The 23814-nt window shown below is 45.8% G+C and overlaps 2 protein-coding genes across 5 annotated transcripts in view; one reads left to right on the plus strand and one right to left on the minus strand.

Annotated features, from left to right (window-relative positions):
* Positions 1-13864, minus strand: part of MAF (MAF bZIP transcription factor) — a 185825-nt gene extending 171961 nt beyond the window's left edge. For 3 of the 4 annotated variants that reach the window (XM_038148407.1, XM_038148406.1, XM_038148408.1), the window contains exons 1-2: positions 11832-13864; positions 1163-1228 (exon numbers count right to left, since the gene is read on the minus strand). In XM_038148407.1, the coding sequence (XP_038004335.1) occupies positions 1195-1228; positions 11832-12922 (1125 nt within the window). In that variant the 5' untranslated portion in view covers positions 12923-13864 and the 3' untranslated portion in view covers positions 1163-1194. Of the gene's footprint in view, positions 1-853; positions 870-1162; positions 1229-11831 lie in introns of those variants that run through there. The other variant, XM_038148409.1, reaches the window with a different exon arrangement.
* LOC119705769 (collagen alpha-1(III) chain-like) lies at positions 13304-19169 on the plus strand. The gene is made up of 3 exons (XM_038148541.1): positions 13304-13355; positions 13856-14401; positions 17187-19169. The coding sequence occupies exons 1-3, from the start codon at positions 13304-13306 to the stop codon at positions 17324-17326; spliced, it is 738 nt and encodes a 245-aa protein (XP_038004469.1). The 3' UTR covers positions 17327-19169.
* The last annotated feature ends 4645 nt before the right edge of the window (positions 19170-23814 follow it).

Below are 23814 nucleotides of genomic sequence, written 5' to 3' on the forward strand. Positions count from 1 at the left end.
AAGCATAGTGCACTCCAAGTTTTCACAAAAAAACCCAAGTGGTCTGGCTTCCCTCTCATTTACAGTGGTGAAAATCAGAAAAAAAAAATGCAATGCAGGCAAAACCCTATCCAGGGTGTTCCTCAGGGAAGTAAGAGGAGCATCAGGCTTAAAATGAAGGTCCTGTCGTGCTCCTTGAGAAATCTATTCCTACAGCCCACACACCATCAAAAAATCCTCTCAGTTCCATTTAATGTACAGGCTACAGCACCAATTACATCCTCCCCATCCTCACTTAAATTTTAAATAATAAATCTGTTACTTAAATTTATTTTCAAAATTAAAAAATAAATCTATATTTATAATTTATTATTTACATTTCTTTTAAAAGATAAAAATAAATCTGTTATTTAAACAAGCCTAATTCCATGAGCTAATAAAATTCAGCTGTTTCTAACAGCACTTAACCGTTGATCAAAGCGTGGCAGGCTGTACGGCAGGCTGTGTTCTTAACTAAAATAGGAGGTTTCATAAAAAAATTCACACAGGAATCTGTCATTGCAACCTTGGTGCTCATTTAACCCACTTAGTATTTTTATAGCCAAGGTCAATAAAAGTCAGATTCCACGGGAAAAAAAAAATAAAGTGCCTGTTTGAGTCTAGCAGGGGAAGGGATTGAAAGTTTTAATTCCCACATTTTCATTAGCAGCATATTTTTTAGTCAATGTTGACAGATTGAATGAACATGAATTTCCAGAGGAAAGCAGTGCTGTGAATTAAACTCTATTGTAATTTGTAAGTACTGAAGTCATCTAACACAGACTCATGATTTTCATCCAGATCTGACGGAGATCTTCAGAAGACCCATCCTTAATCCCCATAGCTGATGTCTGAACGCGAGCATTTGAAGAAAAAGAAAGAAAACATTTGCAAAGGATTAAATATGAGGTGTGGGACACGAGAGAGCTGCCTGGCTGACAAAAGTACAAAGCCCCATCATTGCAAGTGGTTCTTGTAGGCACCCGAAATCAGCCTCACCCAAAAGCCCAGGAAACTGCACCACAGCCTGTCACTGGCTCCCCAGGGCTGAGCAAAAAGCACCATCTTAGCAGCAGAAAACAAAGCAGTGAAATTACCACCCCTGCTGAAATATGGCAAATTGCTAATGAAAAGGAAAACATACCTTTTATTTTTGACCTCAGGTAACAGGAATTTTCACATCACCGTTGTAGATGATTCTCTCGGGTACCTAATTTAGTAAATATATTAAAATAAACTATTATTAAAAGGAATATTTAACATCATAAAGCCTGTCTGTTGTGCCACTATGGTACAGAATAGGACCTTTTATATGCAAATCCTAAATTAAATTTAGAAAGTCTCTTGTACTGTTTATTAACTCTGGCTGAGTGAAGAAGAAATGAACACAGTTTGAAGTGAAACATTTCTAGCTCACACATCTAGTATTTACTTCACATTAATAACAGGAGATTCTTACTGACAAATTACCTTAAGAACATGTATTTTTTGCCTCACTAGTGAATATCAGTTTCTAATACCTGAAAGTGTGTAGCTTTCTGTATTTCTTTCTTAATGATTGTTATTAGCTGCACTAATTTAATCGCCAAAATAATAATCAATTTTTGTACACACTCCATTATTTTCAAGACAGTAGTTTAATAACAAAAGCAGAGCTGTCATTTCTCCCTGCAGTTACTCACACTGTACAAAGTCATCCTGTCAACACATATTTAAAACCTAATTAAAAAAAAAAATCAACATCGAGTGAATCTTTGTACAATAAGTGAGATAAGTCAGTGAGTCAATCCACATTTCTTAAATATGGATATTTTGTTGTGTCCCTTACAATCAACCTTCTCTCTCTGAGTGTGCATTCACAGGCACACACATATATTTCCTACGAAGCGCCTGCAGGAATGCTTGAGCTCCGTGCATTTATTGTAATCAGAGCAAGAATAAACCACAAGCCCGATCGACTTGAATAAAAAGGCAAGACAAACTGTAGGCGCTTTTCCAGCATTTTGATTCCAGATTAGCTCTGCAGCTCTGAAAACAAAAGTGGGCAGCACTTACAGCCAGCTGAATGATCCCTGTCCCACATCCCACCCAAAGCTCCCCACTCAAAAGAACCCACCCCCTCTTTGAAAGGACCCCACATGCCACTGAAAGAGATATTGCCTTCTTGTTTTAGTTTGATTTTTTCTTTCAGGTTTGGAGTTTGTTGTTTTGGTTTTTTGTTTTGTTTTTTTTTTTTTGAGAAAGGGGACGGTGCTTAGATAAATGCAATACTTGGCACCTGGCCCGGGATCTCTAAAAGCAAATGACTCCTGTGGACCTTTGGTGTCATTTTTCTCAGGACGACCTCTCCTTTCATGCCAATCGGTTAATTCATCCTGTTATTAATGCAGGGGGCTGAGAGGAACAGGTACTCAAGCCTCACACCTGAGGAGCATCTAGAAATTGATGTGGTCAGCCTGCTTTACGTCTTTGCTGTGGCCATCCCTGCCCTAAACCCAGAACCATTCCCAGCACAGCACACCTGGAACACCAACCCTCTTCCACCGACAAGGTGCATTGCTTCACTTAGCAGCTTTATTTAACTATCAGTTTATTAATAAGGAAAGAGTCAAAGACAGTAAGAGAGCGTGAAGGCAACCAGAGACACTAAGCAGGTTTATTAATTTAAGAAGCCTGATCACTTTTCTTCATTTTATCTGACAGAGTTGGTGTAAGACAGTTATACTTCAATAAGTTCTCTACACTATACTGTGCTATTTTAAAAGGATTTCACAATAAAGGAAGCTGAAAGACTGTGCACAGTCTGGAGACCGTATCTGGTGTGACATGAATATAGTATTTTAACCAGATTTAATCTTACAGTATTCCCTCCTCTACAATGACTTTGCAGGAGGAAACCCTACGGAAAGGAAAATCTGTTCATCCCACACCACAGAACACTGAATCGCATTGCAGACTCCGGCAGCTCTTCCTACATATTAAAATGCTTTCATCAGGGAGTTTGGAAGCAGTCGAGCTGGGGGGAAGGGTTAGGAAAGGAAAAAAAAAATACTAGGTCTTGTTTGGTTCAATTTTGGGACCATTTTTATTGTCACGGCTCTCAGTGCTTGAGGGAGCAGGGGCTGTTTGCAGTGGAAACACCTCAGCTTCGGAAGACAATACCAACACCCTGATCCCATCCCCTTCACCAGTGACATCCCACTGCCAAGGCCTTGGCAAGAAGTTTTGTTTCAAAATTGGAGAAGCAGGGATCAGGCTGCAGGAAAGAGAATCTGCCTGCTTTCTTACAGAAGAGGGCTTTAAGCTTAATCATATACACATTCCGAGGCACATCCACACCGACTTGTGAAACTCAGCCTCGGCAAACGCCGTTCTCCGCACTTCAGATTCTTTAAAAGCCATGAAATGTAAATCCTGCCTGCTCCCATTCTTGGTCCCTGCAGAGAACTCGAGGCCTGATCCAAAAAGTCATTTTAAAAGATCTCTTTGATTGCCTTTGGGTTTAGATTTGTCTCTGTGTGCACACAGGTATGAATGAAAAAGAAAGGAATAAAAGGGGGAAAATTCAAGAACCGGGGGAAAAAAAAGGAAGAAAGAGAAAAATGAAAGGAAAAATTAGAGAGAAAAAGAAAAAGAATGGGAGAGAAAAAGGGAGAAGGAAGGGAGAGGGAAAGGGAAAGGGAAAGGGAAAGGGAAAGGGAAAGGGAAAGGGAAAGGGAAAGGGAAAGGGAAAGGGAAAGGGAAAGGGAAAGGGAAAGGGAAAGGGAAGGAAAAAAGGGGAAGAGAAGGGAAAAGAAAAAGGAATGAGAAAAAAAAAGAGAAAAAGAAAAAGAAAAAGAAAAAGAAAAAGAAAAAGAAAAAGAAAAAGAAAAAGAAAAAGAAAAAGAAAAAGAAAAAGAGAAAAAGGAAAAGAAAAAGAGAAAAAGAAAAAGAAAAATTGGAAAGACTGAGACCAAAGCCGAGGGAAGTGCTCCGTGGACATACCTAGGGCCGGGCGGCCCGTGGGAGCCGCCGGGTGACAACCGGAGCTCCGCTCTGGATGCGCGGCCAGACGGATCCATAGTTCCGCCCAGACTCCCCTTTTGTTGCAGGGATGGGATTTAGAGAGAAACAAACAAGAAACAAACAAACAGCGGATGGGGTCCTCACCTTCCCGCCCCTCCCGGGCGGCGGGGCCTGTCCCCCGCACCTGGCTGAGCGGGACCCGCGGCCGGGCGGCCCCTGCAGCCCTCGGGGCCGGGGGCTGTGCCCGGGGACGGGGACAGGGACAGGGACTGGGCCTGGGACAGGGACTAGGACTATAGGGGGATACGGTCTGTGCCCGGTGTCAGAGCTGTGCCGGGGGCCAGGGCTGTGCCCGGGAGTTGTGCCGGGGCCGGGGGCTGTGCCTGGGCCGGGGGCTTGCCGGGGCCGGGGGCTGTGCCTGGGCCGGGGGCTTGCCGGGGCCGGGGGCTGTGCCGAGGACGGGGCTGTGCCGAGGACAGGGCTCTGCCCGAGGTCAGAGCTGTGCCCGGGCCGGGGGCTGTGCCCGCCTGTGCCCCTGGCCGGGCCGGGCTCAGGGCAGCCCTCGAGGAGGCCCGGCCGCCTCCCAAGCGACCCCGGCGGCCGCGGCCCCGGTGCCTTGAGGGACGGGGAGGGGCTGCGTCCCTGCACAGACAGCCCCGGCCCGGGGCGTTCAGGAGCTGCTGGAAGCAGGGAGGTGAAAATCCGTGCCAGAATCCACCCCAGGGCTGCTGCTCCCCCGGCCGGGACAGGTGCCGCGCTGGCGGCAGGGAGGCAAAGGCGTGTGGGCTCTGAGCTCTGTCAACACCCTGCTGTCCCCACACTCTGCAGCCTTTTGGGGACACCCAGATTTAATGGAAAGCCCCAAGGACTGAAGGTTAGGGAGATGCCAGAGCCTTCGCTGGAACTGGGTGTTGAGGCTCAACGCCTCCGTCCGCAGCCGTCAGCATCTCTGCTGTATCGGGACAAGCTGGGGCAGCATTGCTCAGGACTGTGGGTCTTTATGAATTAACAATTGAGAGCAGCACCCAGGGACACTCCAACCTCTACCCCCGCTGGAAACTTGAGGACACTGCTCGATTTGTTATTTACTGGGGATCTTTTTTCTGCGTGGAGGAGAAACACCAGCTCTAGCAAACTTCTGCTCTCGCTTTGATTCCTTCCATGTAAGATGTTGCATTGAGATGCATTACAAAACAATGACATTTATTAATTAAAAAAAGAAAAGAAAACCATGTCACAAAGTCCACAGGGCTTCAAAACAAGCAAGGAGAGAGGCAGGGAAAGTTCTGTCCTCGTCACTCACTGCACCACGATTACAGGCCTGCACACTTCACTGTGTGTCGCCAGTGACACAGTTTTAAAAGCCAGAATTTGGAGGGAAAAAAAGTATGTGCAGCAATAGTGAACGAAAATGATCATTTCAGAGAGTGCTGAAATACAGGCAGCGTGCATCGAGGGCACTGAGATGTTGTCACGCTGTGCCGGGTCAACCCGATATGGTGATAGATAGCTCGGGATGGAGCTGCCTGTCTGCCAGCTACAGCCTCGCAGATCCCTGGCCTCTTGTTTTTCACTTGATAACTGAAGTCACATCCTGGACTATTTTTGCATTGTGTTGGCTTAGAGCTCACAAATCTGAATGCACTCAGCCCTCAGAGTGACAAATGTTATTCTCGGTCCTCCCCCGCAATTTCAGGCAGTCAAGAATTAGATGCAGCAGAGTGTACAGTATTTTAATCTATTGATTTATACCTGCTGTGCCCAAAAAAATTCATTAGAGGAGCCTTAAAATTGTGAAGTGGTTCAGTGCTCAGCTCACTCCTGAAAAGGCGAGTTCTTTCTTGGCCGCTCACCTCTGCCACGTTTTGGGGTGTGCTGCATCATGTTATTCATACTGAGACCTGCACTTAAAACAGAGATCTGAAGCATTTGGTTGCAGACTGTGTGTGTGTGGTGTGTGTGTGTTCAAGCAGGATTGTTTTTTCTCAGAGCTGAGCAAACAAAATCTATCCCACTCTCCATAGCTACCCCCGGAATGCCCAAGCCTCATGGCAGCCGCTCACAACACAGTGATTCGGAAAGAGGGAGGGAAAAAAGTGTATTAAAAAAACATTAATTCCTAACATTGAAGTATGTAGGATTTTTTTTTTTTTTCCTGCATGAAATTTTAAATTCAGCCATCTGAACAGGTGTCAGAAACAGTGGGTCCATTTAGCTCCTCTGATGATCGGAGTAATAAATATAGAGGATTTCCTTTCAACACAGCACATGCTGAAATGACACCAATGTAGTTCTGGCATCTGAGCAGATAATTCTGATATATGCATCATTTCCTCCCTAAATCCAGGAAGCAGCTACACTCTCTATCTGATATTAGTATATTATGTCAAATAGAAATTGGTATTAAAATTATGAATGATTCTAGATCAAGAACTTCCTACACACTACGCAGAGGGAGGGGGAGGAAACAGCTGCATAAAAGTTTTCGGAAGGGAAAAGAAAAAAAGAGCTGGGAAAGTTCATTTTTTAAACTAAAAATTTGCTGCCATGTTTCGCGTGGGGGGAGTTTTCAAGTGACATTTTGATTCAGCGCTGGAGTTTTTGTTTTAAAAGGGTGATGAAGACTTTCTAATAAATAGAAGCTCTCCCTGCTCAGTTTGCAAACGGGCACTTCTCGCTGCATGCCTAGGGAGAAGTAATTCAGGAAATAAACATGCACTGGTGTGACTGGGATATTTCCCTGCCTTCTCCTGTCTTTTTTTTAGTATTCAGTCCAGGATGACATTTTTTCAAGCAGGGAAAATGCTGTAGCAAAACCAAAAAAATACTCTCGGCCTCTGCTCAGCAGAAGCCTGGAGGCAGGACAGGAGAGGGTTATGTTTCATTTTAGGGGGTGGAAATAAAAAAAGCTTAGGGGCAAGGTGGGCTGGGGAGGGAGAAGGGGGCTGAGCCTCAGTGCACACCATTTCCCAGCCAGCAAAGGGCCGCTGTCCATGCACGTATCTCCCAGCACCAGTCACATGAAAGTTCTTTGTAATGTAGTTAATAAATGGAAAGGCACTATAGGAGTATGGGAAAAATAGGATGTTGTTAGTGACGGGCAGATTAAGACCACGCACACCTTTTGACACCCAGTTGCCTGCCTCGGGCAGCATTCCACCCGCTTTTTACCTATGGAGAACAGTGGGATCCTGCTCCCCTTTGAAATCCCCAGGATTGCACCTCTGAGTTCAGTGGGAGCAGGATTGAGGCCAGAGTCAAGCAAGGGGTGATTAATGAATGTAGGTTATTCAGAGCAGAGCGGTTCCAATTAGTCCTCAGCAAGCAGTCCTGCGGCACAGGTGGGCGCTCCCCTGCAATGACTCATACAGAGAACCCCAATACTCACTTTGCTTTAGTGAATATTAAAATGTGTACCTACATTTTTTTTTCCCTTCAGTTGGCCAGTTGGCGTGTTTCAGGCTAAAATTCAAGTGCAGCCTAAGGAGGGTTGCATTTCTGCCTTTTTTAATGTGCAAAGCAAGATTGTCATCACAATGCCAAACTGGAAGAAAGCTTTTTTCCCCTCTCAGGTTGGGGGTGTGATGGGAATTTTCTCTTTGTCACCCTATTCTAGGAAGTCTGTTTCTAGGGAGGTTGTCTCTTATCTCTCAAATCATTCAAATAGGATGTTTGGTTTTTTTCCTCCGTGAAAGAAGATACTTCAGGGAGGCAGCAGGGCTCTCCTCGCTCTTCACTACTCAGCCAATTCACAGTACTTTTAAAATCCTATTGCCTGCTCCTAACTTTGCCTGCAAGGAAGCCTGAAGTGACAGCAGGGTGTGAGGATGAGGCTGGACCAGAACTGGTCCTGCTCCAGGCAGCCTGGGGTTCTGAGCTCCCTTGGGGGCTGCAGCACCACTTCAGCGGGGGCTCTGCTGACGACAAGTCTTGTCCCTTCCCTTCCTTGTTCTCAACAAGGACAGCAGCAAAGCTTCAGAGTCCCTGCAAAAACACCAGGGCATCGGTAAAGGCTCAGTCAGGGAAGGGAAGGTGGGAGACAGAATAACGAGCAGCCTTGTCTTTATGAGAGGAGATAATTCCCAGCTCAGCCAATCGCAACCAGTTTACCCACAGATTACACATTAACCAGAAAATGGAACTCAAATTAACCAGAATCTGGAGCTTGAACCATTACTCAAACCCTGGTGCAACAGCAGGTCAGATGCCAAAGGGCAGGTTGGTGCCCCAGCACCAGGGAGGGGTGAGACACAGCATCGGCTTCAGAGAGCAAGCCACTGTTGTCACCAACAGAAAGGCTGGTGTCCGTCCCTGCCAAAGGGACCTCAGCAGGAGCAGAGTGACCTCCAGCACCAGCCACTGCCCACTGACACAGGCTATCGTGGGTGCAAGTGCTGCAGAGGGGCTCAGAGCCACACCTTGACCTTGCAGCTCGACCCTTGACAGGGGCTGGACCAGCCAGGCAGAGGGATGGCAACAGGTCCTGTCCCTTCAGGGCCACCAGCACCCGGGAGGGATGACCTTACTGCTGAGAAGAAATTGTACCAGCAGCAGTGGGGAAAAACACAAAGGAGAAGAAAAAGGTGTTTGGTTTATGAGCCTGGGTCTGGAGATAAACCCGCCATCCTAGAGAGGCTGGAGCATCCTTCGGAGAGGCCTCTGCAGATAATCTCATTCAGAGAGCAGGACAGCACTCTGCCGACAGACACTGCAGGCTCTCAGGGGAAGGTGGCTTTAAACGAACTGGGTCGAGCATCTGAGGAGCCTTTCAAAGTTCAAATGCCCTTTGACATGGGGAACTGCAGTGAAGAGGGGCTCAAAGACCTGAATGTTTCTAGCACATTAACCTTTGGGGTTGATTGTTTAGAACAAATAACTCTCAAAAGTTGGAGGAAGTCCTTTGGAATTTTTTTTCTCCACTCCTCAGCTCTCTCTGGACTTTCTAAGGCCTGTAGCAAAAGAAAAAACAACAAAACAAAACCAAAAAAACCAAACCAAACAAAAAAAATCCACAGGGCCAAAAAAAAAGAAGGGTGAAAAAGCAAAGAAAAGAAAAAAGGAGGCAATATGGACCAAAATGGTAAGAAATCTTTTAATCTAGCATTAAGTGGCTCTGTGACAAGCCAAGCCTGATGCAGTGTCATCTCTTACTAGAGACAGGCATGCTTAGCTGGGATCAGATGATAAGAGGATGTGAAGTCTTCTCTTTCACTTCACTCCATCATAAAACAATCAAAATACAGGGCCATATCGTGTCATCAGGTTTTTAAGCAGACCTCCCCTTTGAGATCTCCTAGAACTTGTTGGGATGATCTGAGTCACTGAAACTGCCCTCACTGCACTACTGAGAAGTCAGAAGCAGCACCTGAAAGCTCACGTTTTTTTCATCTACCTGAAAGAGAACTTGAGTCCTAGAGGGTGACAATTTTCCATTTTACATGAAGCTATCCTTCTCCTTTTCCCCTCCTGAACATTACTGAGTCCAGCTCGTGGGTCAGCATCGCCCCTTCGGCAGGCAGCACGCTGAAGAACTGCGCTCGCAGTTACGGAACTTTGAACTACAGACTAAGAAACTGAGTACGGAATCAAAAAAATGCAGTTTATTATTGTAGATTATTCTCTCTTTCGATATAACCATAGAGTTGAAAATGAAAGAAAAGCACATAGGAACATCACACGTGGTTAGTTAGTAACTCAAGATATAAAACAATTTTGCACAGCAAAATATGTAAAAGAAAAAGTAACTGACAAGATTTTTTTATATTTATTGTGGTAAGATTTACTTTCCATTTTTTTTTTAAAAGACAGGATATCAGTCCCTGAAAATAAAATTTACTGATTATTGCCTTTAAAACTGTGGAATTTTTGAAGTTACAGAAAATCCAGTTCTGCACCACAATACAACTGTAAAAAAATCTGCATCATTTTAAAACTGTGCAGTAATGCCATCTTTATAACTGCATAAATTGTATTAGCGTTCTAAACAGGTTCGTAATTTTTTTGTTGTTGTTTTTGTATTATATGCTTGCAGGTTATATCTTAGTGCAATTCAGTCCCAAATACTTCAATTTTGAAAAAAAAAAACAAAAAACAAAAAAACCAACCCATACATTTTTAATGTAAAATACCCCTATAGATATAAACAGGGGTGCCTCCCCCTTTTAATACTTTGGTTTTCAAATACAGTCAGTGGTATAGCAAGGACTACATATACCCAACTTATATTTAAGTTGCAAGCACATGCTGCATAAACTACTTTTTAAAACAGTCCCGTTGCAAATTCTACCCCCCTTTACATCACGACAGTAAACAATTTAGTGCATCAATCTTTAAAAAAAAAAATCTACATCTAAACAGACCTAACTCTTTCGAATTTATCTATAACATTCCTTTATCTGTAGCATACATTTTAACTGGGCTAACAGATGACAGAAACTAGAATTAAATTATATACTAGGAACCCAGAGCATTCCACATTTGACAATGACCAAACGCAAAATGAAAAAAAATGGGGCAGATCACTTAAAATTAATTTTAGACTGTTTTTAGGCAACAGCATGGTTTCAATGTCCCCCCAAGTGGGATGTGAATTTTATTTTTGAACATCTTTCCAAAGTTCTTTCTGTGTTTTTGGTTTTTTTTTATTTTTTTAATTTTTTTTTTTTGCCACATTAGGTTACCAAAATCCATTCTGGCAGGTTTTTTGAGAGGGAATGCTTCAGTGCATTTAAAAGGAAGTCTGAAGTTTTGAGTAACTCAAAGCAGTTTTAGAGCAGATGCAAACTTTAATGGGAGGAAGAGGAGGAGGAAGATCAAAGGTTGCACTTTTTTGCTTTCAACCCAAAAAAGTGATGAGGCAATAAAACAAAAGGATGAATGCCATGCCATAATAGTCTCCAAAAGTCCATTTCCAAGCAAAAGAAAAAAAAATAATTATACCGTACATGACCAGCATGCAGGGTTTTTTATTAATATAATGTCTCTTTATCATAGTCTTTTGAAACAGTTATAGTTCATTGTTGCTAAGACAAAATAGCAAGCGTAATGCATGAGATGAGTATGGGATTCTAATGGCAGACTAAAGTCTGACGTTTGGCAGATTAAGGCCAAAACTCACATGAACACACCGAAGGTTGATGCAGGCTTGATTTTGGCAGGTTGATCTAGGCATATCTCTAGTTTTGCACAACAACGCTAAAAACTGATGGAACTCAGCAAGCTGGAGTCTAAAATTTTCACTTTTTTTTTTTTTGTATTTTTTTGTTTTGTTTAGTTTTTAAATTTTTTTATTTTATTTTTCTTTTTGCAAAGCTCAAATCTCATATGAAGAACTCAGGATGGCAAAAAAAAATCTGACTTTTTGGACACAGCAAGCTCAAAAGAAAAAAAACCTCATGAACTTAAAAATATATGTATATATATAATGTGAATGGCAGGTTTCAAAGAAGAGCAAGCTTCATATGAAGAACTGAGTTGGTGGCGAGTTGGATCTTTCAAATTAAAAAAAACACAACAGCAAGCCCCCACAAAAAATAAAAATAATATTAATAATAATAATAAACAGAAAGGAAACTCATGTAGAACTTTAGGTTGGCCAACACGGAGCCAGCCCACCTTAAAAAGAAAAAAAAAAAAACAAAAACCAACCCAAAAAACAACTTTGTTTTAAAATTGTTTTGAGTTTTTTTTTTTTTTTTTTTAAAAAAGGTAATAGAAGGTGGCAAGCGGGGTTGTGGCTCTAGCAAAGCCCCCAACAACAACTCACACGGAGAACTTTTAGTTAAGGTGGCAAGGCTGTGGGAACTCACATGAAAAACTCTGGAGAGGAAGGGTTGTCGCTGCTGGATCCGTTTTCTCTGAAGCCATTGCTGACCAGCTTCTCGTACTTTTCCTTGTAGGCGTCCCTCTCCCGGACCAGCCTGGAGATCTCCTGCTTTAGGTGCTCCACTTGCTGCAGCAGCTGGTTCTTCTCCGACTCCAGGACGTGCCGCTGCTGGACCCTCTTGAAGCGGCAGGACTGGGCATAGCCCCTGTTTTTGAGGGTCCTCCTCTTCTGCTTCAGCCGGATCACCTCTTCCTTGCTGACGCCCCGCAGCTGCCGGTTCAGCTCCCGCACCGACATGGTCACCAGCTGCTCGTCGGAGAAGCGGTCGTCGAAGTGGAGGCCGCCGCCGCCGCCGCCGCCGCCGCCGCCGCCGCCGCCGTGGTGCGGGTGGTGCAGCCCCCCGGCGCCGCCGCCGCCGCCGCCGCCGGAGCCGGAGCCGGCGGCCGAGGAGGCGGAGGAGGGCGGCGCGCTGCCCGGCGCCGCGGCGTGGGGGTGCCCGCCGCCGCCGCCGCCGCCGCCGCCGCCGTGGTGCGGGTGGTGGTGGTGGTGGTGGTAGTGGGGCGCGCCGCCCTGCGCCGCCGCCGCGGCGATCACCGCCGACACCACGGCGGCCGCCGAGCCCATCTCCTCGGCCGGCACGGAGCCGCCGGCGGCCGCGGCCAGCTGCTGCCCTCTAGCATAGCCATCGAAGGCGCCGGGCAGCGGGTGGTGGCTGCTGTTGATCAGCGCCTCCACCGCGTCCTCGGGGCTGAAGCCCAGCGCCTCCGGGTTGAGCTGCTGCGGGTACCCCGTCATCCAGTAGTAGTCTTCCAGGTGGGTCTTCTGGTCGGAGCCGGAGCCGGGGCTGGGCGCCGAGAAGCTGGGGGACGGGGGCACGGAGCTGCAGGGCGTGCTCATCGGGGTGGAGGAGAGCGATCCCCCGGCGATCAGGCGGCCGCACTGGCTGATAATGCGATCGGTCTCCACCGGCTCCTTTTTCACTTCAAACTTCATCAGATCGAAGTCATTAACATATTCCATGGCCAGGGGACTGGTGGGCAGGTCGGAGCTGCTCATCGCCAGCTCTGATGCCATCCTTTTGCTGCCGAGAGTCCTCCAGAAAGGGTGCGCTCCGGGAGCGAGGGGGCTGCTCTGAGTCGCCACCGGGTGAGCCAGCTTGATTTTTGGCGAGCTCCGCTCCGCTCTCCTGCTCTGCCTCCGATCCGGTCCGCCCCGGCGGCTCCTCTCCCGCTCCGCGTTATCCCTCGCAGAGGCTCCGCTGATGCATCAGAGCGCGGGGCTCTCGCTATTCGCCTTTTGCATAGAGGGTTTTTTTTTTTTTTCCTCCTCTCTCCCTCCCTTCTCTCTCTCTCCTCTCGCTCTTTCGCAGCTCTCGAGCCGCAGCTGGAAGTGTTAGCTGGTGTTGCGAGTAAATTTGTTGTTGTTGTTGTTTTGTTTTGTTATTTTTAACACTTCATGGTGCTTTTCCTCTGGGCTCTCTCCTGCAAAGTGCAGAGCGAGGAGAGAGGTTCATCGGGGGAGGAAGGAGGGAAAGAGAGCGAAGGCAAAAAAAATCAAAAAAAACCTCAAAGTCTGTATCGCAACCAAAATAATAACAATAATAATAAGAGTTAAAAAAAAAGAGAGAGAGAAAAAAAAAAACAACTCGGCCTCAAAGCTACAGCAAGAAGATGAAAAATATTTAAAGGTTTGATCCGGCAGGAGAGTTTAAAGCATTGCGGAGTTTTATAGCGCCCGTGACGTCAGGCGGGACACGGGCTCGGGGCCGGGCCAATGGGCGCGCGCCGCCCGGCCTCATTAGCATAAGAGTCTAGCGACAGGGAAACTTTGCGGGCTGTCAGTCAGGGCTCAGCTGACTGTCAGCGCCCGCTTAACCCCCTCCTGGCCGCCGCCACCGCGCCCGGGCTCCGCTCGCCTCGCCTCGGCCACCGCCGGCCCGCTCCGCACCGTGCGCGCCCGCGGGCGAGCGCCCTACCCCGGGGCGGAGTGCCCGCGGCTGCCCCTGAGTCCAGCCCGGCACCCGAGGGCGCGGGGGAGCTCCGGGCGGCCGGGACCAGGGAGGGGGAGCGCCGGACGCGGTACTCCGGGGGAGCCGGCAGCGCCCGGGAGGGAGCGGGCAGCGCGGAGGCAGCGCGGGGCTCCGCCGTGCCCGGCGCGGTACCTGCGGACGGGCGGGCGGCCCTTCCCCCGTGCCGGCCGCGGGTCATCCCTCCGCACCCCCGCAGCGCCCCGGTCACTTATTGATTATTTTCTTACGGGCACGGGGCATCGATCCCTCCATCCCCCACGCCCGCCCGGGGGTGCGAGAGCCCCTCAAGTTTGCAAACCCCGCGCTCCTCCCGCACCCCCTCCCGCCGCACTCGGCGTGCGGGCCAGGACTAATTAATTTAATACATTTAGAACTAATTGTATTTACTTTCGCCTCCCCCCCAGCTCCCCTTGCCGTTCGGGAGGGGGCTGGGGCCGGTCCGGGGGCCGAGGAGCGGCGGCGGCTGGAGCGGAGCGGCGGAGCGGCTCGGTTCGAACCTCGACAGCGCCATCTCTCGTCCACAGGTCAGTGCCGAGCGCCGGGACGGGACGGGACAGGACGGGACGGGACGGGCCCCCGCGTCGTGTCCCGCCCGCCCCCGCAGCCGCCGCGGTCCCGCCCGGCCCCGGCTGCACCCGCCGCGTCCCATCTCGGGCTAGGGAGATCCGCAGCCTCCGGGGCTGCCAGGCTCGATTTTCCGACCGGGCTTTATGGGAATATCGATAGAATTAAAGTTACTTGTAATTCCGTGATAAATGAGATGTCTCTAGTAAGTAAGATTAAGTGCGGTGCTATAAAGTTGTTTATCTGAAAAGTAATTCTCAGAAACCTGACTTCTGACACTTGGTCATATATTAAACCTGCTTCTTGAACATTGTACTTCAAATCCTCCCTTCTCCCCTCGCCCGGTCCCTTCCCCCCCAGAGTTTGCTATTTATAACCCCGCTCAGGGTATCACTCTGTAGGTGCAGGCAAGGCTCTGGGTGATTTTTCACCGACTGTGAAAGTCATCATTTGCAATAGCCAAAGAATCTCTGCTTAGGAAATAGCATTTGGCGAGTGGATTTACGAATGGATAACGTCTTCTGACTATGCCATTATCAGTGTGAGTGCCAGTACTAACATCTGAAAGTCATACAGCATGTACTGTTCCTGGCAGCTGAAGGGGTAGGGCATACTGAAAATTTAGGAAGATAACTAGATCTAGAAATTATCATAGTGGCAATTCTGTAAAGATAAAAAATGCTTCCAACGTTTCTAACAAAATCAAAATACAGTTGTGCACCGTCCCGCAACATACCCGCACGCACAGAGCCGTGCACATCTGCAGCTTCATCTTAGAGATGGCGATCCTTGACAAAGTTACTGCGAGCTAACTGCTCGGGCTGACTTTCCTATTTCTTCACTTTGTTGAAATCAACAAAACTTCAGGCACACAGCATAAATCCCCCCAGGATAGGCCAATTCTCTGATTTTTTTTTTCTCCTGAGCAAGATGAATGTGGAACTATATACCCCTTAACATGCTTACCTGGGAGAGACATAAAGTGTGTGCTAATATTTTTAAATGAAAAGGTGATTGCATTTCAGAATGTACAGTTGTAGTATTTCCCTAGGCCGTGTGGTAGATGGCTATAGAAATGTGGCTCCAGTCCCATTAAATAGTTTGTTTGGATGTGAAGATTCAAAGTGCTACATTTGCAAACGAGTAAATTTCCTGACTAAACTCTGAACTCTAGACAAAGAGTATGAAATTGTGTGAGCTAATGGGGACCATCTCTTAATTGATACCAGTGTAAGCAAGTACTGCAAATTAATTGAAGCTCTGACCTACCAGAGCAGTGAGTAAAATTATTAGTTGTACAATATTGTTCTTGTGTGATTGTTACACAGCACTGCTGCACCAAAATGTCTCTACTGTTCAGTGCAGCAGAGAAAAAAGATTATTAGCAATTTTTGGATAACCTTCAGAAGCAACATTCTCCTCCCTACAGTATATAATTCTCGATTTAGTAGTATTTTTCTTTATTATTTGGTTATTCACAATGGGTGTCTAAACATTTACAGTCCTCTATTAACAGTGTTTCTTCCATAACAATCACACACTTTCATTTCAATTAGAGCTATTCAGTCTCCAGTTTTTCCACAATTATCGCAGGCCAATTCCCTGAGACTTCTCCCTTTTCCCAGCACTGTTTGTAACAATCCTGCCCCGAGCCAGGCAGAGGGAAAACTCCTCTGTCCCTCTCACAGCTTCTTGCTCCAGTTTGTTTTCAAGCATCTCCGTTCGACAGCGTACCCGTGGAGCCCTGCTCGCTCCCAGTGTGCTGCTGACCTGGTTCATGAGCCTCCAAACTAATGTATATTTATTGTGGGAGAGTTTTCTGACAGACCGTGCAGGGGGACGTGAAACATTAACTCCAGAGCCTCTGGGGTCGGCCTGTGTGGAGCACGCCAGCAGCAGAGGCAGAGCTTGCACCGCTGGAGCGCGTGTGCCTGTCCCACACACCACATCCAGCAGGAGCAAACGTGCAGCTTTCGTGTTATATGGACTCACAGAGTCATTTGTTATAACTTAAACACGTATCAAGACCAACACGTGAAGTACAGTTACTGCTCCTTTTGTTTATCTAGTGTCTTATTTTATGGTGTGGAACTAAACAGTGTCCGCTGAATTTAACTATGAAACCAGCCAAACTTATTTCAGGAAGACTTCTGCAGGGTAACAGAGTGATAAGGCATAAACTGCTCCTAGGTGCAGAGCTAGATAAATCCTTTTAACAGTCTTCAGATCAGTTAACAGGGTAAGTAAATCACATATCACTGTTAGCAGATTTATGGGAGAGAATTAATAGAATCAGACGAGATAATCTGGTAGGGATAAAATTGCTGAGGAAACAGTCCTGCCTTATATTGGAGGGTATGAAACAACAGTCTGATTACTGGGAGTCGTTATGGATTGCTGAATTATGAGCTAAATCATCATAAGAGTAATTCAGTATTTATTAATTCTTTTCTCTTTAAACAACTCACAGATGCAAATAAAAGCCTCTCTCTCTTTGAAGACACATTCTTTATATATTTTTATTGGATGTAATTTACTGTTTGCATTACCTGTATTTACTTCATAATTGAACATTTTGCATTCAAATTTATGTAATACATTATGCTTGAGAATATATTTCTCCCTTATTAGCATAAATAGTCACTTACCTCATGAATTACTAACAAAGTTTATCTGAAAATATAAGTATATTTTTTATTAAGTGGAACACAAACATATGTACAATAAATTCTGATTTGCCAGTAGTTGTTACAGGAACACAGAACAACCCTGCATCAGAGAAGAGGGAAAAGAAGGAACAGCGAAGAAGCAGAAACAATTATGTGTGTGTCTATGTGACAATAATTTCTTCTGTCGATGCTTTGTTTATTTTTAATAAAGGATGAGTGACTCAAAGGTTTGCTTTAGAAGGAGCAGATGACAAAGTATGTCCTGGATGAATTTATTCTCTCTCTTCCCCCCAAAATTTTCTGGTGGACTTGGCTCCCTGGTGCTGTGCCACTGCAGCCTTTGCTCCGGCCGAGCTCCTGCTGACCTGCTGCACACCAGGAATGGATGCTGCTCTACACTCACTTTCTCATACATTTCCCTTTCCCCTAATCCTGTTTTTATGCTTGGGTTTATGTCCCAATAATCAATATAATTTAGGCCCATTCTGCAGTATCAACACAACCTTGCTTATTCAGAGAAAACCCCAACCCTATTGACTTCAAAAACGGTGGGATTGAATCCTTGATCCCATTGAAACCAATGACAAAACTTGTATTGATTTCGGTGGAAGCAGGATCAGGTCCTTGATGTTAGCAATTTGTTTATGTCAGAGGGCTGATCCTACAAGAAATGAAAGAAAGACAGCAGCAGATCTGCTGGCAGGAAATCAGGTCTGCTCCCCAAAATCCAAAGGCAAAGCTGTGGTGGAGCTCCTTCATGCTGAGGTTTTAGCACTGGGATGCGGCGTGGTGGGGTGCCTGTATAATTTTGCCTGGACACAGAAAGCTGGTCCTCCTGGGAGCATTCAAATGAGCACATCTATAAATGTAGCACAGCAAAATGAGCTACTTTTGCCACTCTCGCTTTTCCCAAGCCCGGCACAATCCATTTCTGTGACGACAGTTTTCTGCCCCGTACGCATCCAATACTGCTCTTTTATTTTAAGGCTGAGAAAATCTTCCCTTTAAACTCATGCTGAGCATCAAATTGGACTCCACTTGCAGCTGAACATCTTGGCTGTCTCTTCCTTTCCTCCATCAGCTCCAGTATATTTTATGTAGAATTCTCCCTCTTAATGAGACTTGCTTCTCCTCTCTTCACTTTTCAGTTTTGTATTAGTGTTACCGAATCCACCAGACTTGCTGCATTTCAAAGCTGCAGAAGGTGAGAAAATAAAAAATATTTATTTCCCTATACAGTCTCCTATTTGGCCATTCTGCCTAGATCATGAATAAACAACCTCTATTCAGTTGTCTGTAAAGTTTCTGTGGCTAAATTAGAAAAAATGTACCTTGAAAAGACAGGCTTAAACACACATTTTGGTTGCTTTTGTGTCACATCCAAGAGGGTTTGTGTTTTAGCTCTAGGAATTGTGAGGTTTTAGCAGCTGCTTCTAGTTTATTCCCTGGAAGTGCCTGACAGTCACTATATGGAAAATGCAGCATCGGTGCTACGCTTGAGTGTGTGAGTTTGCTCTGTCTACTCTGAATCCAAATGAAGTGATGACTTTTTAGCAATCAGGATATTTTCATTGCTCATTTATAACGTTCATAAAATGCTAGAAATATTGCAAATAACATTGTATGATCTAGAGGCAGTTTCTCCCTCTGAAGGGAAGACAGCGCAGAGGTGCAACTGGAAAGCTGCAAGTGACTCTGAGACGTGGCTAAAGGTTGGCATCACCAGGTTTGCACTGTGCTTGTTCCCTGATGCATGTCCTACTTTACTAATTTTCATGAACAGCTTTCGCCTAAATGTAAAAATCAATGAAGACATTTTGATGCTAAAAAAAAATCTATTCATTTAAAAGAAATAAAGACTTAAGTTGCAATAAAGATTTTTATACAGCTTTATGATGGAATTTGTCATTTATAACCTGGGTGAGCATGTTCAGCTATACCGTGTGGTGTTTTCTCTGAAATTAGCTGAAGTGGGTAAATGGAGAATCAGGTAAAAATTCTTGCACAAATAAAACTGAAAACTCTAGAGAAACAGAAAACTAGCATCAGTTAAGGGGAGAGAATAAAATGTTTACATTAATGTTATGAGCTATCCTGATAATGTCCTGCAATATGCACACTGCATTTGTATCTATTTATCTCAGAAAAAATACTGCTGCTTTTTTCCCTTCTGCTCTGCATTAAGTTGTTTCAACAGTAAGAATGGTTGCAGTGGCAGCATGAAAAAATAAGTGAATTTCATATGCTGTCTCTTTCTTGAAGTCAGCCGTCAGTAAACAGTGAGGAGGGCATGATTCTGACATGATGTTTTGATGTGTAACTGTGAAGGTTGAGATGGTCTTTATTAAAAGTTGTGAACTTCAGTAAATTTTAAACAAAACCGTGATTTAATGCCTTGAAGTGCGAGATGGCACAAACTCATTAATTTTTGGTGATAAACGGTGCTGCATGCGATGGGCTGAGCGCCATGCTCTGGACTTACTCCCTGTAAACAGTAAAATACGATAACTGCTTAAAGTAACTGATGGGGTCTTTAGCAACACAAGGTTCTTGGCTTGCATGACCTAAAAAGGTTCATTATAACAGAGGAGGGCTGGCGTCGAGCCCCGCGGCTCTGGCAGCTCCGAGCGGGGAGGGTCACCCGGCGCGGGGAGGGAGGGCGAGAGCGAAGCCAATTCCAAGCGGCAGCTTCTCCCCGCTGAGCGCTGGGATGGCGCGGCTGGAAGCGGCTCCGGGAGGGGCAGGGGGACAGGGATCGGGCCGGGGAAACCTCGCATGGCAGCGATAAGAAGAGACACTTCGAGAGAGATGGAGGGCTGATGGCTGCGACGCGGACGGGGAGGGAGCTCCGAGCCCTGCACCCCCGGGCGCGGCTTCTGTCTGTCTGTCCGTCCATCTCTGGGGCAGGCACAGCGCTTGCCCGCACGGCAAAGATGCCCCAGACATGAGGAAAGCTGTCGGATGGAAGGTGGTTATGAGTTATAAATCCAAACCCCGGATGAGCAGCATGTATGCAAGAGCACCTAAGGATCTTACATTACCTCCAAGCCTTAATTATCTGACTGAATCTGGCCTAACCTGCTTATCTTCTGAGCATTACTCACGGGGCTCTGGCAGGAGGAGGTATCGGTGAATACAGGACAGCTTTGGAGCCAACACCTTTGCCAGTTCAACTGGCAGGAGTTGAGGTTTAATCATGGGGAGGGGGAGAAGCAGGGGGGGGTTTCCTCCTTCCCAATCTGTCTCTCCTTAACGGATCCAGCTGACTCCAGCTCCTGCCCTCTCCAGCCAAGGTGAGCCAGCTCACCTCCCAGCCATTCCCCTCCCATTCCCCAAATTCAACAGCCCAACTCCACCTATGGTTAAGGACGCCAGGCAGGAGCTTGGCTGCTGGAGCTGTCTTGACTATGGAGATATAGCAGCATCTGTCAGAAAATCTATGTGAAAACAGTACCCGTGCCAGCAAATGGAAACTGTAGCTTTCTAATCAGCTACATTTGATTTGGTTTGATATATTTAACTTCTTTTTTTTTTCTCCCACGATTGGCAAATGTGTTATTCTTTCACAGAAATGAAAACAACCTGCAATTTACTGGATTGCTTTACAGAGTCTTGGTGCAAAGAAGTGTATGTCATTATGACATCTGATATCTTTCAGTGCCATTAATTGTCTTCAAGCGAGGGATGGAAAGCCTCATACCCCATTTTTTTCCCCTCCTACACCATCAGAATTGGTCCACTGTTACGGGAGTGCTGGGCAGACCTGGTTCAGATTTGTCTCCATCCGGAGTCTGGGTCATTCGGAAACTCTAATCCTTAACTAAAAGGAAATGATAAAAATACCCATGAAATTAATTTTCACACCTGCAGTTGGAATTAATAATGGCAACCAGAGTGGCATCCTATTTCAGCTCCCTTGAGGTGACTAACAGTCTTGGTCATTAATATAATCCCAACCACCAGAGGAATTCACTGTCTGAGGGATCTACCATGAAAAACAAATGATCCCCAGAGCTATGCCTGCACAATGGAAACTGGCTTTAGTCATGTATTAGTCATTTTATCACAAGATTGTATTTTTGCACTGGGAAGTTTGCGCTCTGTTATTAAAAGACAACAGAACAGAACAACAGCATTTGACTTGGTAATTTGCACGCAGGGTTTGATTATGTTTGAGCTTCCTCGCTTTAGAAGGATGTGTGTAAATGACTAAGAGCAATAAAAGAAGTCTTCTAAGTGTGAGGCTTTCTAATGCAAAGTTCACATGCATTTATTACTGTCTGTGCTTAGCATCCATCCTGCATATATCTATGCTTGTACTTCATCTTGATAAGGGAGTGGTCTATTGCTAAAATGCTGCTTCAATTTTCCCCTGATTCTGCTTTTCTCCCTTAATTGCAAGGGATGAAATGTGTCAAGTGTCTGCTTCACTCGGCTGGGAATCACGGTACTGCCTCTGCAATTTCCCAGCCTTCAAAGATGACATGCAGCTAGCAAACTATAAAGCTAAGCGACTGCTCGGTGGCTCTGTGCTGCCTTCAAAAGGCATTTGCTTCTAGCAGTGGAGCAGCATTAGGACTTCAAGCAGGGCGCAGAATAGGTGTGCACTCGAATCCTTTAGCAGAACTATCTTTCAGAAGGACTTTCTCTAATTATGTTTGTTTAATCCTGCCCTAATGGCCACACGTGATGTGCTCCGAATATCTGAAATGTTTCAGCTTTATTCTCCTCTGCTGCGAGTTCCAGCTTGGCTTGTGAAAAGCAAAAAAACTATTCCCTGTGCCCCAGGAACCATCTGCTCAGGGTGTGAGCACATTTCTACAACTACCTGTATTCATAACACAAAGAAGGTGGTCTCTTGCCTCTTCTAAATGTAAAGTCTGATATGTTTTTTTTAAGGCAATACACACCTATCACACAGCACTGCATGTATTATTCTGGGAGACAGTAATAACCTCGTGGTGCTGCTGAAGAGGTCTTCCTATGCCTAAAGTTGTTTAGTTGCATATTTTCTATGTCATACAAAGGGGCTTAAAGTTCTTTAGCAGTGGTGCAGCACAAGAATTCGAGAGAGAGTTGGAGATACAGGTTTGTCTCCCTGTAATTTGTACAGACATTTCAGCCACAGCTTTTTCCTCTCCATTTAGAGCAGTTACTAGGATCAGTTACTGTGAATGCAGCTTGTGTTATTCCCCGTGGAGCAGGAGACAGGTAGGGCAGTTTCTCTCTTTATTCTTTCTGTCCTCTCTACAGATTTACACCTTTTATAGCTGTTAAGGTAACTACCAAACTACTTAGAGACTGGCCTCTTGCAGTGGCAGGCTAGCACTTTCTGGTGTTAGTTTAGCCCCAGCAGGTTTAGATTCAATCCCCTGCAGTCTCTTCTAACAGGGATTCATTTTTTTATCTGCCTGAAATTCAAGGTTCAGCCTAAAGATGATTCCAGCAGCACCTGGCAAAGTCCTTTTGTGAGATATGATCCAAAATCAAGCTCTAGGAGCCACTAATAAACAGGTGATATACCATAAGGTTTCTGTAGTTTTCCAGATGACTCAAAGAGCCTGCCATTAGTAAATCTAGCCTTTCAAATTTAAAGGAAAGATATCCATTGTGCCACATTATTCTGCAAGTACAGCTGGGAATGAAAAGCTAGCTGCAGCTGGGTGGGCACCCTCTCAGAAGAATCGGGATACCCACACCTTTGTGTCACCAAAATTAAACAGGTCAGTACAAAAAAGGGCACTTCACTCCACAAAGGTCATGTAGTGCCTTGTATTGCACGGGTCAAGCTACCACCACATGTGAACCCTGATGCCTGCTCACTCTGCTGCTACATAGCGTTCCTGGTAATAGAAAAAATTTGCACCACCATGTCAACCCACTCCAGCAGTTGCCAGCTGCACAGATTAATTTTTAACCTCCTTTTCGTTTTCCAGGGCTAAGGCAGATGAGTAAACACTTCACGCCAAGCCTCAGCTGGGCAAGCTGTTGTCAGCTCAGTGGAGGTGACTGTTCCCGAGTGTCTGCCCTTTCCCAGACCCCTCTTTTTGATTTTTCTGTTTTCATAGAAGTTTCATTCTGCCTGCTGGCCAGCCACCAGCAAGAAGTCCTCTGATGCCTGTTCACAGCAAAGGTGCTGCAAAGCTGCAGTTATCTGAGCAGAGGAGGGCTGCTACGGGATTTCCTCATGGGGAAAAAAAAATCAGTTTTAGGCTTCTGGTGGCTTCTCTGAAAGATAACTAAACTTTGCATACATCACTATCTGGAACTTGATCTTGGGGTCAGAAGTACAAGCATGCAAAGTCTGCCGAAGTGAGGAGGACACGTAAACCCCCTCATTATCTTCCCGATCACCTGCTTTAACAATACCCAGGTTTGGAGAGAGCCATCCTCCTTGATTTTGGACTGGGATGGCAGCTGCCAAGGGTAGAAGCTGGGCCTCCAAATCTTCACAATTTGAAGCATAAAAATGGGGTTAAAAGTTCTGGATATTAGTCCTGCAAACCCCAGGCAGGGCACCTGAAAGCCATGAGCCCCAGCATTGCCACCCAGACTGAAAGTGAATAGAATGCAGTAGAAAACCCTCTTTCATTACTTAGTAGGTACCTCTTCATTGATGCTACATAAGAATTTTGCCTCATCTGAGGCTGGATAAAAACAGAGGAAGTTTTTCAACGTTTGGCCCTTCATTTGGGAATTTCAAC

This window comes from Motacilla alba, chromosome 11, assembly GCF_015832195.1.
Source record: "Motacilla alba alba isolate MOTALB_02 chromosome 11, Motacilla_alba_V1.0_pri, whole genome shotgun sequence".
Classification (NCBI taxonomy): domain Eukaryota; kingdom Metazoa; phylum Chordata; class Aves; order Passeriformes; family Motacillidae; genus Motacilla; species Motacilla alba.

What these genes read in the sequence shown, in the direction of transcription:
- LOC119705769 (XM_038148541.1), top strand. Translation starts at nt 13,304, where the DNA reads ATGGTGCTTTTCCTCTGGGCTCTCTCCTGCAAAGTGCAGAGCGAGGAG. An exon ending in AGTGCAGAGCGAGGAGAGAG is followed by an intron (nt 13,356 to 13,855) that starts GTTCATCGGGGG and finishes GCTGCCCCTGAG; the next exon opens with TCCAGCCCGGCACCCGAGGG. An exon ending in GCGCCATCTCTCGTCCACAG is followed by an intron (nt 14,402 to 17,186) that starts GTCAGTGCCGAG and finishes ATTTGCCAGTAG; the next exon opens with TTGTTACAGGAACACAGAAC.